Raw genomic sequence first — 17937 nt, 5'->3', positions numbered from 1 at the left:
GATTATCACCCTGATATACAGGTGAGTGGATTTCAGAGGTGCCATTTTTAATATGGTCAAAGACATGCTGATTTCTTTAGCTATAACTGGCAGTGGTGTTTGACTAACTGATTTCCACGGCTTGTGTAATGACCAGATGTTAAGGGGTCTGTTAGGAGTCTAAGTGGGCCAACGTAGATGTGGCCAGTCCTTCCTTAGGTGGTGAACTTACGCTCATGATGTGAGCAAGTTATTAATGACAGGTCCTCTTCTGTTTCTTTTTGAAAATACATGTTGTAAATCTCAATTTCCAGCTCCAAGTAGGAATGCAAGCATTCGAGGAAATACCCCAAGGGGTTTTAACCAGTATGAGCTGTGGTCTTCAGTTTCTAAGTGCTGGGTCACCCAGGAGCAGGGCTTTTGGCAGGTCATCCCCAAAGCTCTGTGTTCTTTAAACCAGCCAATCACCCTGGAGAGGAGAGGAAGCAGCGCTGTGGATTGGGCACCCCGTCTCTTGTTATTTATGATTGTTTAGACACAACAGTATGATTGAAAGTTTCATCACTCCCCACCGGTTTGTTTTGATGGTTTAAGATGTCTCTTGTCAATGGAAACATCTAAGCAGCTGATTTTGTTCACCTCCTGTTCGCTACAAAGGGAAGTGTCACAAGAATGTGGATATAAAAATTTGAAAAGCAAAGGGGATCCTCCCCCCCCACATTTTTTGCTAAAGAGAATGAATGTTTTCCAGTTGAGTTTTATGTAATAAACTCTAATGAAAGTGGTTATTATTTTAGATGCCTGGGTTTTTTTTTTTGTTTGGTTGTGTGTTTGTTTTGTGGTAATACCGAATTACTGGGGAGATGATGTGTGAAAAGTTCCGGTTCAGTTCCTCACCCCAGTCAGAACTAGAAAGTGACAGGTTAGAAACCAACTAGCTTCTTTCACCATAGACCAGTTGATGCTAAAATGTCATCACAGCCCAAAGATGGGTGGGTATTTACAGGATGGGCCTGGGTATCCCAACTTGCCCAGGATGGAGAATTTTTCCCAAAGTATCCTGGGAAAGATGGGGACAATTGGAAGGTTAATCATGACTGTTTCTTAGGCTTTGGGGAAAAAAAATGTGTTAGCTTGAGACAGAGCTGTTGATGTCTTTGCCTGCTTGTAACCTTTTAGCTGTTTACCACCACCACCACCAAATAGAAAACACAAGTGGCAGCCTCCTTCCTCTTGTAGAAGTTCAGTTTAATTTGATGGAAGACATTTGGTAAGATATTCCTAAATGCACTTCTCCAGGTGGGCGTTAAAATCTAATTTTTTTTGAAAGTGTTTCTGATCTATCTCCTAAGAAATACAGAAATGAAGCAACAAGTCAGAACTCAAATTTTTCTTAACAAATACTGACAAAACAGGTGTCCCTGGCTCACTCCTATTATCCTAGCTACTCAGGAGGCTGAAATCTGAGGATCACAGTTCAAAGCCAGCCCAGGCAGGAAAGTCTAAGAGACCCCCCCCCCCATCTACAATTAACCAGCAGAAAAACTGGACTGGAGGTATGGTTCAAGTTGTAGAACACCAGCCATAAATGAAAACACGTAGTGAGAATTTGGGACCCCCTAAGTTCAAGCCCCAGTTCTGGCATACGACGACAACAAACCAATCAAAAGCATAATATGATGACCTGGGTGGCTTCAATAACATGTATTTCCTCATCATTCTGGAGGCCAGGGTGGCAAAGATTCATCTCATGTCTCTATAAGGGCACCAACCCCATTGACTAAGGCTCCACCCTCAGGACCTCCTTACCTCCCAAAGACCTCACTGCCAAAGACGATCACCTTGGAGGTTAGGACTTCTAAGTATGCATCTTGAGGGAGGCATACGTGCATAGCAGCCTCCCGTATGGTCCACATTTAAAATTCACATTCTGCCCTCGACCTTGAAATACACATCTTCAACGAATGGACCTGGAGCAGTGCTCTGAAGCACCCTCTGTGACTTGAAGCAGGCAGGGGGCAGCCAGCCTGCTCAGCTGTCACACTTCTGAGGAAGACGAAGGGCCCTGCCTCTCCACCACAGCAGGACTCCTTTCATTTGCCCCTTTAGTTTTCATGGTGTTTGGCCTGCACACACGGACCAGCCCTGGTTGTGGCTTCCATTGCTGGGAGGAGGGGTTGCATATTGCCGTCCTGCTGCCGTCTTAGTGCACACCTGCAGGGTCATCGGCCTGGGTGTGGGAGAGGGGAAGTGGGGGAAGGGATGGCACTGCCCAGTCCTGCACCCTTGCCCCCACCCAGGTTCTCTATCATGTGCCAGCTCTGATCTCATTGATGGACAGGAAGGAGGCGCATGCACTTCCTGCTTGTCTTTCACATCCTCACACCGCTGTGGCATCCCCTGAGGAAGAGGAGGAGGAGGATGGCCACGGCAGACAACGCACACTAGGAGCTTGGGCCAGTTCCACAAGCAGCTGCTTGTCCTGTCTGGGGTAGGCGCCAGACAAGGAAGGAGGGCAGCCGGAGTCACTGCCCCTCCTCCACAGCCCCACAGGTGTCTGTCCTGCTTTACCTTTCTCACACCTGCTTTCCCCGTCTCCCCAGGGCCATGTGAACGCCACTCGCCACCTACCAGGTTGTCTTCAGTTACAATGGTTACACTGCTGTTTACAAATTCCATCATCCTGGGTTCGGAACCCATGCCAGATTGAGGATGGACTGCCTGTGTTGTGTGTATGGTTGATTCCCCCAGTTCTTAAGGCAGGCCTGGTATGTTGCAGACACTCAGGAAAACTGGATGAATGACAGAGCCAGAATGAAGGGGCTGACTGTCCCCAGGGGCCTTCCCAAGCTCCCAGGAACACCAGGGCAGCCTTCATTTTATCCATCTGTCATCTGTCATCTATGTCATTTATCTGTCATCAGCTGTCATCTATTGGTCATCGATCACGTCTATTGCCTTCTATCATCTATCTGTCATCTATCATCATCTATTTAATTGATTTGGGATGTGAGGGATGGAGCCTAGGACCTTGTGCAGCTCAATCATTGACTCCCCTGTTTTGGCCTTTTTTTTAAATTGTGATTAAGTGATTACATAAATTTCACAGTATTGTGGGATAGTGATACTTAGTTAAGGTCACAAACACATTCTAACCTTCCTGGGGCAAATTGTCTTTATCACAGTCTATAAAGTTTATGAGTTCTATGAACTTTGATGAGACAGTTATTTCTTCCACATTGGGTGATACGTACATTTCTTTCCTTTTGCAGCCTTTCTTTTAAAAACATAACCCAACAATAGCACTCTTAAGTTTCTCTTTATTGGCATTTTATTCAATCTGCTATTATCTTCCTATTTCAAAAAAAGGCTTTTTCCAAATCTGATTCTGGATCTTTGCAAGGGGCTCTATGTACATATAGAATTAAGTGTGGAGTCACCTTCCCAGCACGAGACGTTCTGCATTTTTGGAAGAGAAGGCTTTTACAGTGACAGGATCAAGCCTGTGTGATGTGTAAACATTCTTGGCATGAAAATCCATTGCGGTTACATAACGAAAAATATCGAAGTGCCAGATCACCCCCCACAGATTTCACAGATTCACATCCTCTGGGGGAAAATGTGGCCCATGGGGAATCTACGGCACTCCTGATGCATGCTGGGGATAAGTAGCCATGAAAATCCACAGGAGGACGGCTAGATTCTGTCTTCTGTTCAGAGAGATGTGTGTGCTAAACAGAGTGTCCAAGCCTGCCCGCAGCTCGCCCTGGGATGTTCGGGAGGCCTCAGTCCACCACGTGAGGCCTAGCCTTCCCCAGCGCGGTGTTCTGAGGGATGTTGATGCAGATGTCCAGTTTGGTTTTCAGAGACTGCCTCGGCTTCATGGAAACCTCGGGGTTCCTGCAAACAAGCAGAGGGCGGGTGAGTGGGGCCCCACCGACCTCCGTGCTCGCTCTCTCCCTGCTGTGGAGAAGCCTCAGGAAGGCAGGTAAAGGGAACCACCGCACAGGACCACTCATGAGGCGTGTGTCTCCTCTTTTCATCCTTTGCCGCCATCCTCGCTGGGCTGGTTAAGTCAGTGAAAAGGATTTGAGCACCAGATTGTCAAGGTCACCTTCCCTGCTGACTCAAGGTGTCCCAAGCTCTGCTCCGGGGGCTGGCTGGGGGGGGGGGGGGGGTGCTGAGAGCTTGCTGTGGCCTTGACTGTGAGCCCATGAGCTCTGGGGGAGAGGAGGACACAGGCTCTGTGAAGTGGGGGGGGGTCTCTCCCCACCAGAGTACCGGACTGGGAAAGGAAGTGGGACCAGCCTTCAGGGCAGGAACTTTCCAGCTGGGATCCTAGCTGACCCCTGAAGCTAAAGGAAGCCACAGCAATGCCCGCTTCGCAGGAGCGCTACCTCGCAGGGAGCTGATGTGTGGGAAGATGAGGCCCAGGATGTGTTTCTGACCTAATTCAAGAGCAACTTCCTTTTTCGTAGCCAGGCAAGGAAGATACTTTCCAGCTGGCTTTCTCGTGTCATTATGGAAGCTACAAAAATCCAGCTAAACTGTCCACAGAGCTTTCTAGAACCAACCTCCACTGAGATTCTGAATGGCAAAGGAATGTGACAGTCAGAAGAAAAGAGTGGCGAGAAGCCAGGACTCACTTAGATAGTATGTCCACGGTCTGCTGGGTGGCCAAGGTCCTCTTGTCCTGCGGTCCATACAAGAGGGACTGGATCTGAAGACACTGCAGAAAGCCACGAGTCACTGCCAGGTTAGGGAAAGGGCCTGAGAGTGTGTGGCTGGGACATGAAGTCTTCAACTATAGAGAGCCTTCTTCACTCTTAGACCTGATGGAATTTTAGTCCCTTCTGGAGCTTTCTCTCCTCGGGGTGGCCTGACCTGGGGTTTGGATATTTGACGAATGACTGGGAAACAACATGCTCAGTTTTAGCTCTGTTTCCTAAACCTGCATGCAAAAATAGGTTTCGGGGAGGTATTTTTAAAGTAGAGGCAAGAACACTGGTACTGACCGGAGGATAGCTTTGGCTATTTTTTAATGGCCCTCACTACAGTCCAGCAAAGTTTTCTCTCTCTTTTTTTTTGTTTTGGTCAACAAATGCTTTATTGCATATGAGTTATCTGTGCTCATTGTTTCACAGTGAGTTTTAAGAGTTAACTACCTTAGTTTTAGGAGTTAAATATCTCACTGATTATACCTGGGTATCTTTGATTATCTGGGACTGATGTTGGCTTGATGTCACCCTTTGCCTCAAGTCTCCCTCCCCCCCAGCCCCCCCACACCCCCAAAACCAATTGAGCCACAGCCTCAGCCCTTTCTGCTTGCTTATTTTTCAGATATTATTTTTTGTGTGCTTTTTGACATTGAACCATGATCCTCCTATTTCTGCCTCCTGAGTAGTTGGGATTATAGGCATGCGCCATCGTGCCTGGCCTCCTTTTGCTTAAATCTTAACAGTGGATTGCATTAGGTCAAAAGAAAGGATTAAAGATTAAAAATGTGCCCAAAATGGCTGAAATAATTTTGCAGAAAAAGAATGGAAGAATTAGCTTTATTGACCTGTTTGTAAAAAAAAAATTTTTTTTGGTTGTTCCAAAAAAATACAATGGAGCCTCACACCATACCAAATACAAAACATAACCCCCAGAAATATCTGAAAACTCAAATGTAAAATGCAAGACATAGAGCTATTCCAAGCTATTGGGAGAAACCTCTTGATCCCAAGATCGGGACCAAGCTCTGGATAAGCCAAAATTAAAAGATTAAGAAAATGAACGTGCCAAACCTCTTTGCACTGGAATGCACCATAAACCAGATCCAGAGACAAACCAGACACAAGATCCACGTCACTGAGAAAGGCCAGCATTCAGAACACATAAAGAACTCCTATAAGGTAATAAACGGCAACCACCACCTTCCAATAAAAACTGGCCAATATCTCTGGCCACATCACCCAAGATCTTACCTAATCTGTTGCTGATGTTAATCTAATTTGTAGAAAGCCAAGCAGGGTGGGGCTTGGTTAGAACTTGGAGAGAAAATAAACAGATTATTCAGGAAGTTGAAAAGTGACCAGAAAACATATTCAGCCTCACAAATAACCAGAAATGCAAACAGGAACCTAAAGAGTGCTCATTCACCCATCTGATTGTAAAAATATACTCTGAGGAGAACATGCTTTGTCAAAGACAGGAAGAGTAAGACCTACTTTACAGACGGACAGTGAGTGTTTCCGTTGGTCTTAGCCCTTTGTAGGACACTATGGTGATATTTCATAATGGATAAGTAAACAGTGATGTGCATAGATGGCATTATATGGATAATATGTATATATAAATGCTTGACATGCATATGCATACATATATATATATATATACATATATATATATATATCTCCAAACACAGAGATGCCATTATTATAAAGTGAAGAGGAAAAAGCAAATTTCAAGGGAATAAATACAATATGAAACTTTATACAAAGTTTATTTCTATTTGAATTAATTAAAGATGTGCTCTTTTTTTTTTTTTTTTTTGCCAGTAGTAGGGCTTGAACTCAGGGCATGTGCTGTCCCTTAGCTTTTTCCTTCTAGGCGGGCACTCTACCACTGGAGTCATAGCTCTACTTCTGGATTTTTTAAAAATATATTTACTTGGAGATAAGAATCTCTCTGGGGGCTGGAAAGGTGCCTCAGTGATAGAGCACTTGCCTTGCATGCATGAGGCCCTCGGTTTGATTCCTCAGCACCACACAAGCAGAAAAAAAAAAAGCTGGAAGTGGTGCTATGGCTCAAGTGGTAGTGTGCTAGCCTTGAGCTGAAGAGCTGAGGGACAGCACCCAGGCCCAGAGTTCAGGCCCCATAACTGGACCCCCCCCCCCCAAAAAAAAATCTCTTTGATTATTCAAAGCCAAGGATGGCTTTGAACTGTGATTCTCAAATCTCTGCCTCCTAAGGAGCTACTGGCATCCGGAAATATACAAAGTTTTAAGACATGTAAAACAAGAGCAGAGTAAAAATAAGCATGGGATGATGTCAAACTTAACCTTCAACAATAGGGACAATGTTGCATCATTCATATTATGGCTATTTGTATTACACATGCTTTCTCCTGAAGGTCTGAAGTATTTCTTAATATGTTCTTTCAAAGACTGAAGTTTCCTATATGGTTAACAGCTAGAGTCAAAACAAAAAGGTGAAGGCCTATGGGTGGAAGCACTGGAGATTGTTTCGTTCCTCCAGATCTCCCAGCCACAGTTGAGCTGCAAGAACACTGAATGCCAGCTGCCGACATACTCTGTCTTTCTAAGCGATGGGAAATACCAAAACCGTCTGAATGCTTGTTTCAATCTGAGGAACTGAGACTGTGGTTCCAGAATCAGAGAATGTGTTTATCTTCGGAGAAAAGGAAACATCAGACGAGAATCTGATGATATTCTCAGTAACAGAATATTCACTCTGCCTCATTTGGATTTGACAGTGAGCGCCATAAAGCAGGAGATTCTGTACTATTTCATGGGGACATAATTCAAACTCTGCAAAGGCAAAAGATTCCAGCCCTTTCTGTCCAACAGGCCTCGGACTTGGAGGAAGTTCTGTTGCTTTGAGGGGAGGGAGGGTGGGATATATTCTTGATAGTCCATAATAGTCCAAGACGACTATTCCAGACCTTGGCCTAAGAGGAAGCCTGGGTGTATCCCACCCTTAAAGAGGCAAAGCCTATTCCACACAGGCCTGTCATAGGGGGAAGCATGCACTGGATGGAGGGCAGGAAAAGCCAGCGAGCTTCCCTGGTCTCCTGCTAGTCAGCTTCCTCTTCCTGCCAGAACAGACTTCGTTTTCTCCTCTATGACTGGAAATGCCTTTCCTCCATGTGAGAGACCAGCTCGAATTTTGAGCCCACCCAGACTCTCCTGTGTGCATATTTATGAGCGCCTCTGGTGAGGTTCATGTTTCAAGGTGCTGAAGTCAACGTGGCTTGGTGCTAATTCATTCCCAGGGGCATCAGAATTTTCCTGACAAAGTAATGATTCTTTGAGACTGTCAGAGGTCTCGGCTCACTCTGCCTTAACAAGAGGCGTCCAAAGTCTGCAACATGAGAGGAATGTCCATCATCCTACATGTTGGGTGACTGATGCACCTTCTCTGGGTCCCTTAATTCCCTAGGGAGGAATCAAGTTGGTGAATAGACCTGGATTCCCGGGAAGAATGAGAGAAGGCAAATGGATAAGACTGCATTATCTCTCTGTGGCCCTACCGGCCCCTTCCATTCCTTCTGGACCTCGTGTGCTGGTTATCTCCTGAAGCCATATGTTAGTGGTGGGAGCAGTGCAGGAGAAGAGGTCAAGCTACAAGCCAGCCCTAGAGAGGAGGCCCCCTTCCTACATCCAGACCTTATCAAGACTTCTCTTCCTGGTAGGAATAGATTTTTCCCCCTAAGGCTACTATCCCCACTGTGGCTGGAAAATTGCTTAAAATTCCATCTCAAATGAGAAGAGTTGCTAAGGGATGCCAAACAGAAAACAGGGAGGCGGCTCCCTCAGCCCCTGACTGGTCTTACTTTTGTTATTTTGAGGAGGGTTTTTATTTTCAATTTTTGCTCCAGTTCTGAGGCTTGAACTCAGGGCCTGGGTACTTGTCCCTAAGCTTCTTTTGCTCAAGGCTAGTGCTCTACCACTTGAGCCACAGTGCTACTTCCATATCTTTATGATTCCAGCTCCCAGAGGTCAGGGCAGGGACCAAGACAGGAAGCACTGGCCTGTCCAGTAACAGAACTACCCTTCAACAGATACCTTTTCAATGTTTTTTTTAAAAAAAAGCATGTGTAAGCCAGGTGTCAGGGCTCAAGCCTGGCACCGCATGCATGGAGACGTGGTATTTACTAAATGACTGAGTGATCAAGTAAGTGGTCAAGCAGGCAAACAGAGGCCATTTGGCTGCTTTCTCTTGGAAAGCATAGGTAAAGCCAGGGTAGGTAAGAAACAGTCTCAAGTGTTGGATGTAAGCTTTCCATATTATCTTGACATGACTTTGAGGTTTGAAAGCCACGTGTCTAAGGAGCTCAGGAATCTAGGATGTTGGGTTGGAATTGGTTTTTCTGTCTCCAACCTCTCTGAGAGCTTAGAAGAGCTCACAAGAGCTCACGCCCTTCCCAGGATGGACAGAGGACAGGCGCAGGGACAGCTAGACTGCGGATGTTAGCTGAGTTACTCCACACTGCTTTGTATTTAATAAAGACCCCGTAAGAGTCTGATTCCTGCATAGTTTGTAGGGATCTCTGCAGAGATGGGTAGGTGACACCTCCCCTTCCATCTTGTCCTCTGCCTAAGGTCCTGGAGCACAGCTTAATTTCTACCAAGGAATTCCAGATGGAGGAACGCGCTGCTGCACCACAGCCTCTGTGAACAGAGCGTGTACAGCAGGGGCGACAGTGGCAAGGCTACGTGACCCTACAATAGGCAGTGGAGAAAGTCAGAATGTTCATTCCTGGTAACAGGCCTCCGCAAGTCGGTCACACTATTCCTTGTGTTTTCTTCATGGGAAGGGACAGTAAAGTCGGGGAAAGGTATGTATTTGAGATGACTCTAATGTTGAGGATCTGAAATCAATACTCTTTCATTTTCCAACACCAGAATATTAAGTCTATGGATGAGCCCTGGAAACTCACAAACTGTGAATTCAGTTATATATATATATATATATATATATATGACGTGAGAATTGGCAACACTTGTGTGAAACACCTGAAATGCTTAAAGAAACTGTATCTAATTGCTTACAGTATTATATACAATAAAGAAACGATGTATACAATCACTAGTCACTGTGGAAATGGTTATCTCCACAGAATAGGAAAGATCATTCAAAGATCATTCCACAAGTTGTCAAGTCAGGGGATGGGGATTGGTTTTCCCTAGCCAATCAGAAGCCAGCTCTGTCCTCACCAGACCTGCCTTTGCTTCCACACCCCGACCTTCCTGAAGCCACTGTGCAATGAGCAGTGGCAATATGCCAACCCTGGGCCCACGTGAATGATGGGCAGAGAATGGGCAGATGTGTGCCTTGCTCTCTGGCTTTCTAATGTCACTGGAGAGAAAGACACTTAAAACATGCAAGGAAGGGCCAAGTGTGGTGACTCACTCCTGTAACCTCCGCACTTGAGAGGCTGAGGCAGGAGAAGCAGGGGTTCAAAGACACTCTGGGCCACATTGTGAGCTCCAGGCCAGTTTCAGCTACCTAGAGACCTTTGTCTCAACCTATCAGAACAATAACACCAGCAACAATACGTGCACAATTAAATGTATCCTAACACCTGAGGATAAAGCTACCAAAAAGCGAGGATGGGGAGAAAGAAGAAGAGAGGGAAAGAGAAAGACAAGGAAGAGGAAGAAGAGGAAGAGGTGGAGGAGGAGGAACAGGAGGAGATAAAAAAGAAGAAGAAAAATAACACCACCACCACCACCACCACACACACACACACACACAGGAGCCATGAGAAAGGACACCAGGGAAGTGGCAGGTGGTAGCAGGCGCCTGGGCACACGGAGGCCTTTGTCAGGACGTGACTTGGATCTGAGGACTGCAGGACAGTGGTAAGACAGGTGAAGACCACCATGGAGGAAGGAGGAAGTGGTGACTGGGGGGGCGGGTCCCAGGGAGAAGGGAGTCCAAGTGTTTGGGGAAACAGACCCCATATATCCTCCTCTCTGTCTCTGTGTCTGTCTGCCTGTGTTTCTCTATTTTTCTCTCTCTTACACACACACCCACACCAACCCCCCCCCCCCTTGCAGCTCCCTTCCTAGAAGGGCCATAATCCTAAGCCCTGAGACCGATGGGCTGGTGGGTGGGTAGGGGGCCTCCTGTGGGAGAAATACAGATAAGACAGGAAGAGAGACTTCCCTCTGATGGGGGGAAAATGGGAGATGAGGGAGGATTCGAGGGAGACCTGGCACAGCCACCCACACAGCAGCGTTGAAGCTGACTCTTTTCAGAAAACTGTCCCTGCGTGTCTCTGGGTGCCAGCCCTAGGGGGGTGGACGCCATCTTTGCTGCCTCCTCTCTCCTCACCTCCACGTTGCCAAATGCCGGGGGCTCTAAGTCCTTATCGGCATCCCTCGACTCCCCCGTGACTTGGCTCCATCCCTTGACCAATGTGTTGGAATAAGCTACCACCATCGTTCTCCAGGGTAACTGTAACACAAGTATTTAGAAAACAGGGCATCAGCGGGGCTGGCTACCAAGGAGGAGCCCACAGGGATTGGTTGGAAATGAAGAGCCGGTCTCTCGCATAAAGGTTGGATTGGACTATCGATGCAAGCCAGCAAGCTAGAAGCCGCAGCCTCCTGAAGCTGAGCCTTTCCTCGGCACCCTTCCCTGGTGACGGGGCATGGCGGTCTCAGTAGGGTCTCCTGGAGGGTTGCACCACCCTCCCAGGCCGCTCCTGAACCTGATGGTTCTCTTTCAACTTAACGCTGCCCGATATATGGGGTGGGAAGATTTGGCCTCACCCTTGCGCCTGGCCATCCCCCCCTCGGCTCACTATTCTACCTTATCTAGCCTGGTTTGCTGCCAGGTAACCTCAGGCCAAACCAGTCTGTCCAGACCTGTACAGACAGCCCTGCGCTGCTCCAGACCTGGCAACAATTGAGGCAGATCTCGGGGCATTATGCCCCTGCTAAGCTGTAAAAGCACTAGGAGGCCTGAGGAGTGAGTGCTGGTGGTCCTGTGCGCAGGGTGTGTCCACTGCTCATCTGTGTTTTCTAAGGGACAGTAAAGGCACAGGTAGTAGCATGGTGTGACCTGGGGGAGGGGAGGAACCTCCTTTATGCAGCAGCCTGTGGCCAGGGGCCTGAGATTCTCATCCCCCGCCCCCCCCCCCCCCCTCTAGTCTACAGCAAGGTCCCTGTGTCCTGCAGGAGGTCAGGAATGCATGCCTTTTGACTCCTGTCAGGATCCACTCTCCTTTTCCCATCAGCCAGTTGATGCATAGCTTCTAGGGATAAAGGGCTTGAATTCCCCTCCACTCTGGAACCGGGCTTTTATATGGAATGAGTATCATATGACCTCACTCATTTAAGGAACGTGGGTCTGCTGTCGCCCAATAAGGATCAGTCAAGGCAAGGAGAATGGGGGTGGGGAGGGTTGCTCTGCACACAAAAGCAACGTGGCTGAGCCATGTAGTGGCTCCTTGGGGACTCTTAACTGTGTCTCTGGGTTTCCTGGCATCTGGCAGAGTAACAAGGAAAATTCCAGGTGTGCTACAGGAAGAGCAGCACGTGACAGGAGCCATGCAGGGCACTAGAGACCGCAAAATGTACCAAAAATGTGGCTGTCTCTAGGATGGTTGTATATTCAGCTGGTTCAAAGAACAACTGGACGCAGGTAGGGAAAAGTGGGATGGCTTGTTCTCCAGCCCTGACATAGGCCCACGCAACGCCTCTCTTGCCTGCAATCTATGAATAAAAACTATGTTCCAGCTCCTTTCTTTAGAAGATTCATTATAGGGGGTCTTTGAATGTTAGGGGAGGACGGGGGGGGGGGGGCACATAATGCTGTTTTGCTCTTAAGGAAACTTTCCATGCCTATATAGGTGGAACCTACTGAAGCAATGGTCTGAACCCTGCCAAGGACAAGACCAAATATGAAGGTCAGATTAAAGCTGGACCCCGACCCCACTTCACTTCCCGTAGAGGCCCACCATAATACCAAACTAGGAGAAGTCATCAGGAATTCGTTTTGAAGCCGTTCACTGGCAAGGATGCCCATCCTAGAATAAACCAGGATTTTATGTGACAGGATATGAACTTTCACTGTGGAAATTTCCAGCCAGAGCCAATCCAGTTCTCTGCTTTTCCCCTGCAGGCAGATGCCTTTCAAAGACAGATCAATAATATGGTTTCCTTTCCAGTAATTGAATCCTGCTGTCTGCTTTGTTTCTGGGGCCTTCCTGTTTTCATGCCTGCAGGCCCATGCCTAGACCAATCAGTGTGGTGTGTGTGTGTGTGTGTGTGTGTGTGTGTGTGTGTGTGTGTGTGTGTGTGTGTGTGTGTGTGTGTGTGTGTGTGTGTGTGTGTGTGTGTGTGTGTGTGTGTGTGTGTGTGTGTGTGCGCGCGCGCGCACGCGCGCGCATTTGGAAAAAGTCAGTACACAGTGAATTCCTGCTACTGATTTGAAAACCGTGCAGCTACTAAGATAAAAACAAGAGAAACATACTCAGCCAATTGCTTTATGGGCCTAGCACGCTTTGGCTGCTCTACTCTGCTAGCCAATCACTTTAGAAAGCTGCTGACTGCACAAAGCCCATGCTAAATATGGCCATTGAGAAACACCCTAGTCAAACAGCAGATATGAAAGGCAGGTCTGATATCCTTGTCAGTGGCTTGGCGTTCTGGGGGCAGATGGGTACACGTGGGGAAAAAAAAAAAAAAAAACAGAATTGCCCCTCCCATAGACTGCACAGCCTATAGACATACGAGTTGCAGACTTCACTCTCCACGCTGGCTAAAGGCCAGATGGTTTTAAAATGTCAGAGCCATTGTTTCGGGACTGGTGGTTAACGAGGCCAAACTAAAGGGAGAAAATAAAACAACCTGCAGCTGTAGTAATTAGGGGCTATAAACTGAGAGTTTCTTGAAGCAAAGCTGAGTGTCAGCTCCTTGCGTGATGGTGAGGGCCAGAGCTACCCCAGAAGCTGGCAAGGCTCTCAATCTCCACCTCAGAGGTGATTCAGGTGACCCCCATGTGGGAGCACCAAGACCCATACTTGGCCAACCACTAGCACAAGGGGAAGCAGCTGGCCTCTGCCTAGAGTACCTGCCCAGAGACAATCAGCTTATCTTCCGGGAGCCTCACGCCCCTTCTCTGTAGACCAAGTGTGACCGACAGGGCAGCCGGGAGCATGTGGCAATGAATGGCAGACAGGTGCCTGGACAACAGCAAGCTGGCTCTGAGCCTGTGGTTGGGGGTGCAAGGTACCAGCCTGGTCCCAGTAGGAGCCAGCAGGGGCCCTGGGTAGCTCAGGTTTCTCTGCACATCTGTGGCCTCAGAGACCTGCCCTCAGGGCTTTGCCAGCTGCTGCCCCTTACAGTTGGCCCCCAACTGCTTATAGTTCCTTCAGTGTATTTTGAGCTCCTGTTCTGGTGCCTCCTTCTTCCATCACCGTTCCCACCTGGGGATTTCTTAACTCTTCCTGATTAAATTGCCTTTGCAGGAACCCATAACCCCTTCCCTCCCTTAGATCCCAATAGTGCTTGGGAGGTTTGTATCTTTACAACGCTCACCCATCTGGAGCATTCTTAATAGAGAGCTGAGTTCATTGTTCATGTGCTAAAACCAAGGAGAGATTCTAGGGATGCTGTCCCTGCCTTCTCACTAGGGAGCCATGTTCCTTGGGCCCCTCCCTCTCCCCCTGGCCACCCAGCTACCTTGGAAATGCCCTGTTCTCACAGCCTACCACTCTTGTGGCCTCGATTACTGGTCCAGGGGTGGGCACTGGATTCCAGCCGGGCCTGGCAATCTTTCCCTGAGGTCTTTCAAGCTGAAACAAAGAAAAGACACAGGGATAGGGGTAAACCTCATGGGTATGTCAGCCATGATCTCCATCTTGGGATAAGACAGTGTGGCATGATGGAGGAGGAGGAGAAGGAAGAGGAGGAGGAGGAGGAGGAGGAGGAGGAGGAGGAGGAGGAGGAGGAGGAGGAGGAGGAGGAGGAGGAGGTGGCGGCAGTGGTGGTGATGATGTGGTGTAGTGTGGTGTGGAGAGAGGCAGGGAGGAAACCTGGGCAGAGTGCCCTCCTGGCATTAGAGCCTGGCCCTGTAGCTCTTCCTGATGCTGGGCCACATCCTTGCCTATGGGCATCTGGCTGTTCTGCCTTCTTTGGAAACCATAGATAATCAAGGTCCCTGCATACCTGAGCTAGTTCCAGTTGTGTCCTGTCAGTGGTAACACAAAGGTTCCCACTGTATTGATCTTGGCATCTTCTCCATAGTGCCAGTGGTTGCTAAGCTTGTTTTAAGCTTAGGAATTCCTTGTCCTAAAACACAAAGCTCACTTGGAAAGTCACAAAGTGAGAGAGAGAGAGGAGGGGGGGGAGAGAGAGAGGGAGAGAGCGCATGAGCACGAGCTGGGAGTATGGTATAGAGTGTAGACAGCCTGGTCATACCCCTTTAGTGATGGGATGAAGGCCAAGGCTCTTGCCTCACAGCCTGTTTCCTCCCCATGGAGTGTGGAGAGTGGAGAGGATGGTCACGAGGTTTAAATGTGTCAATGTCCACGAATCTCTCAACAAACTGCAAGTGTTGGTTGTTAGCACATGGGGTGCAGGGTGGGGAGACACAGCAACTGCCACCCTCAGCTTCATTCTCACCACACCCTAGCATCTTGGAACCTGGGTCGGGACTAAGCTATTGGAAATCACCAGTTTAGCAAGTGTCATCCTAGCCTGATTAGAAACTAACAAAGACAAAACTATATTTGTCTTCATCCTCAGTTTCCTACCATTCTAGCCAGCACAGGAACTGGTCCATAAAAAGTGCCCAATAACTATTGATTAAGTAATAGTGTCAACTCATTAAAAATTAGTACCACACTTGTTACCAAAACTGGCAGCTTTTGAAACAGAATCAGAAAAGTCATAGAAGAGGAAAAGGGTTATCCTATAAGACAATCCACTTAGAACTGAGTCTTTGGGTTTGGCTAGTTATGCTACTCAGACCCAGGGCTTCCTCATTCTAAGACTAATTAACGTAATGAAAATACAATATGACAAAACTTAAGAGACATATATAAAGTGACAGGAACAAGAAAATTCATAAACACTTTTAGATAAATAAGAATGAAAATAAACTAAATTCCTAATTATAAACATAAGAAAAAATTCAACAAAGAAAAACAAAATAAGACACAAGGACAGATATAATAAATTGACAAAACAGACAAACCACTAAGTACCTCAGTCAAGGAAAGAAGGAGAAAATCCAATTATAAAAACCAAAAGATAACAATTGACTAATAACTATTAAAAAGTAGAATTTGAGATTTATGACAGTGCTTTGCAAACTTTTATACAAATAAATATGAAAATGTAAATGAAATGGACAAGTATTTAGAAAAATATAATTTACCAGAATGATCCCATTAGAGACAGAAAGCTTCAATGGACCACTTTCTATAGAAAAATAAGCAGAGATAAATTTAAAAGAGCCAGGCACTGGTGCTTCATGCCTGTAATCTTAGCTACTCAGAAAGCAGAGATCTGAGGATCACAGTTCAAAGTCAGCCCAGGAAAGTCCACGAGACTCTTATCTCCAATTACCCACCAGAAGTGGTGCTGTGGCTCCAAATGGTAGGGCACTAGCCTTGAGCAAAAGAGCTCAGAGCACAGGCCCTGCTTAAATTAAAGGAATTTCCCTACAACAAAAGCAGCAGGTTTAAAGGGTTTCACAAAAGGTGTAGTTTTAATGCTACATAAACTCCAACTGATTATTCTGAAACAAATACAATTTTGATATTAATTATCACATATAAATATTGATTCGGAAATCCTAAAACAAATGTTAACAAATAGATTAAACATCTGGTATGATTTATATCTGAACCTAATAAAGCATGGTTTAGAATGTTAATTCCCAATGCAACAGTGTTCGGAAATGAGGCCTAATGAGAAGTATCAGGCCATAAAGGCTCTGCCCTCCTCAATGAAAGTGATTCATTGTCATAGGAGGGGCCTGAGTTCAGATCCATTTTTCTTTCCTTTCCCCTTCCCCCCACCCCACTTCATCTTTCTGCTGTAACATGAACCCACCAGATGCTAGCCCCTTCATTTTTGGGCTTTCCAGCCTTCAGCATAATGATAAATAAATTTCTAGTCTTCATAAATTACTTAAGTCACTGGTATTTTGTTATAGCAGCACATTATTAAGACATTATCATGCTAGGAAAATAACCCAGCATGACAGAAGATTCACTCCTGGAATGCAAGGTTGGTTTAATGCTACAATAAAACATACCATATTAAGTGAACCTAAGACTCATACATCTGTTTACCTCTGCTGATGCTGAAGAAACCTTTAATAAAATCCAATGTTTATTTCTAATTTTCAAAACACTCATGAAACTAGAAATTGAGGATCCATCCCTAACATCATATTATACATACATCTGAGCTATGAAGTCAACATCTGTTAGACAATATCTAGTATCTGTTAGAGACAATTCCTCTACAATCAGAAGCAAGACAAGGATTATTACTCATGATTGCATTGGAGGCATGAGCCACAAAGAAAAGGGTGGTGCATAGAATTTGAAAACATGAGGTAAAATTACATGGATTTGAAGATGGCACAATAACACAAATTGAATATTGGAGAGCAATAATGCTTAAATTAACACAAGTAACAAAAGAACTAAGGAAGCTAGCTGGATATGAAATGAACATAGAGAAACCCATATTCTATTCCTTTTTGTATGCACAAGTAAAAGAAAAGTCGTAATAATGAATGAAGTTCCACTTACGACAGTAGTGATGAAAATGCACAGACATACACTTAATAAGAAGTGTATATGTAGAGCTGGATGCTGGTGGTTCATGCCTGTAATCCTAGCTACTTAGGAGGCTGAGATCTAAGGAATGCAGTTTGAAGCCAGCCTGGGCAACAAACTCTGTGAGACATATATCTCCACTAAACTACCAAAAAGAAAAAAAGCTGGAAGTAGATCTGTGGCTCAAGTGGTAGAGTGCTGGTCTTGAGCAAAAGGCGCTAAGGCTACTGTGTAAATCCTGAGTTCAAGCATTAGGACTGGCACAAAAGGAGAACAGGAAGAAGGAGGAGGAGGAGGAGGATGGAGGAGCAGGAGGAAGAGGAAGAAGAAGGAGGAAGAGGAGGAGGAGGAGGAAGAAGAAGAAATATATATAGCCTATAGGACAATCAGTTTCAAATGTGCCTGAAAGATACAAAAGT

The 17937-nt window shown here is 46.3% G+C and overlaps 1 protein-coding gene across 4 annotated transcripts in view; it reads right to left on the bottom strand.

Annotated features, from left to right (window-relative positions):
• Window positions 1-3289: 3289 nt before the first annotated feature.
• Ttc23 (tetratricopeptide repeat domain 23) overlaps window positions 3290-17937 on the bottom strand; it is a 47270-nt gene continuing 32622 nt past the window's right edge. The window contains exons 10-13 of one of the 4 annotated variants that reach the window (XM_042698595.1): window positions 14432-14515; window positions 11047-11169; window positions 4626-4708; window positions 3290-3879 (exon numbers count right to left, since the gene is read on the bottom strand). In XM_042698595.1, coding sequence (XP_042554529.1) covers window positions 3765-3879; window positions 4626-4708; window positions 11047-11169; window positions 14432-14515 — 405 coding nt within the window. In that variant the 3' untranslated portion in view covers window positions 3290-3764. The remainder of the gene's footprint in view (window positions 3880-4625; window positions 4709-11046; window positions 11170-14431; window positions 14516-17937) is intronic. The other 3 variants (XM_042698596.1, XM_042698598.1, XM_042698599.1) reach the window with 3 other exon arrangements.

This window comes from Dipodomys spectabilis, unplaced genomic scaffold, assembly GCF_019054845.1.
Source record: "Dipodomys spectabilis isolate Male_0828 unplaced genomic scaffold, ASM1905484v1 ptg000233l, whole genome shotgun sequence".
Classification (NCBI taxonomy): domain Eukaryota; kingdom Metazoa; phylum Chordata; class Mammalia; order Rodentia; family Heteromyidae; genus Dipodomys; species Dipodomys spectabilis.
Note: the sequence above shows the minus strand (reverse complement) of the source record. Positions and strands in the feature narration are given on the sequence as shown.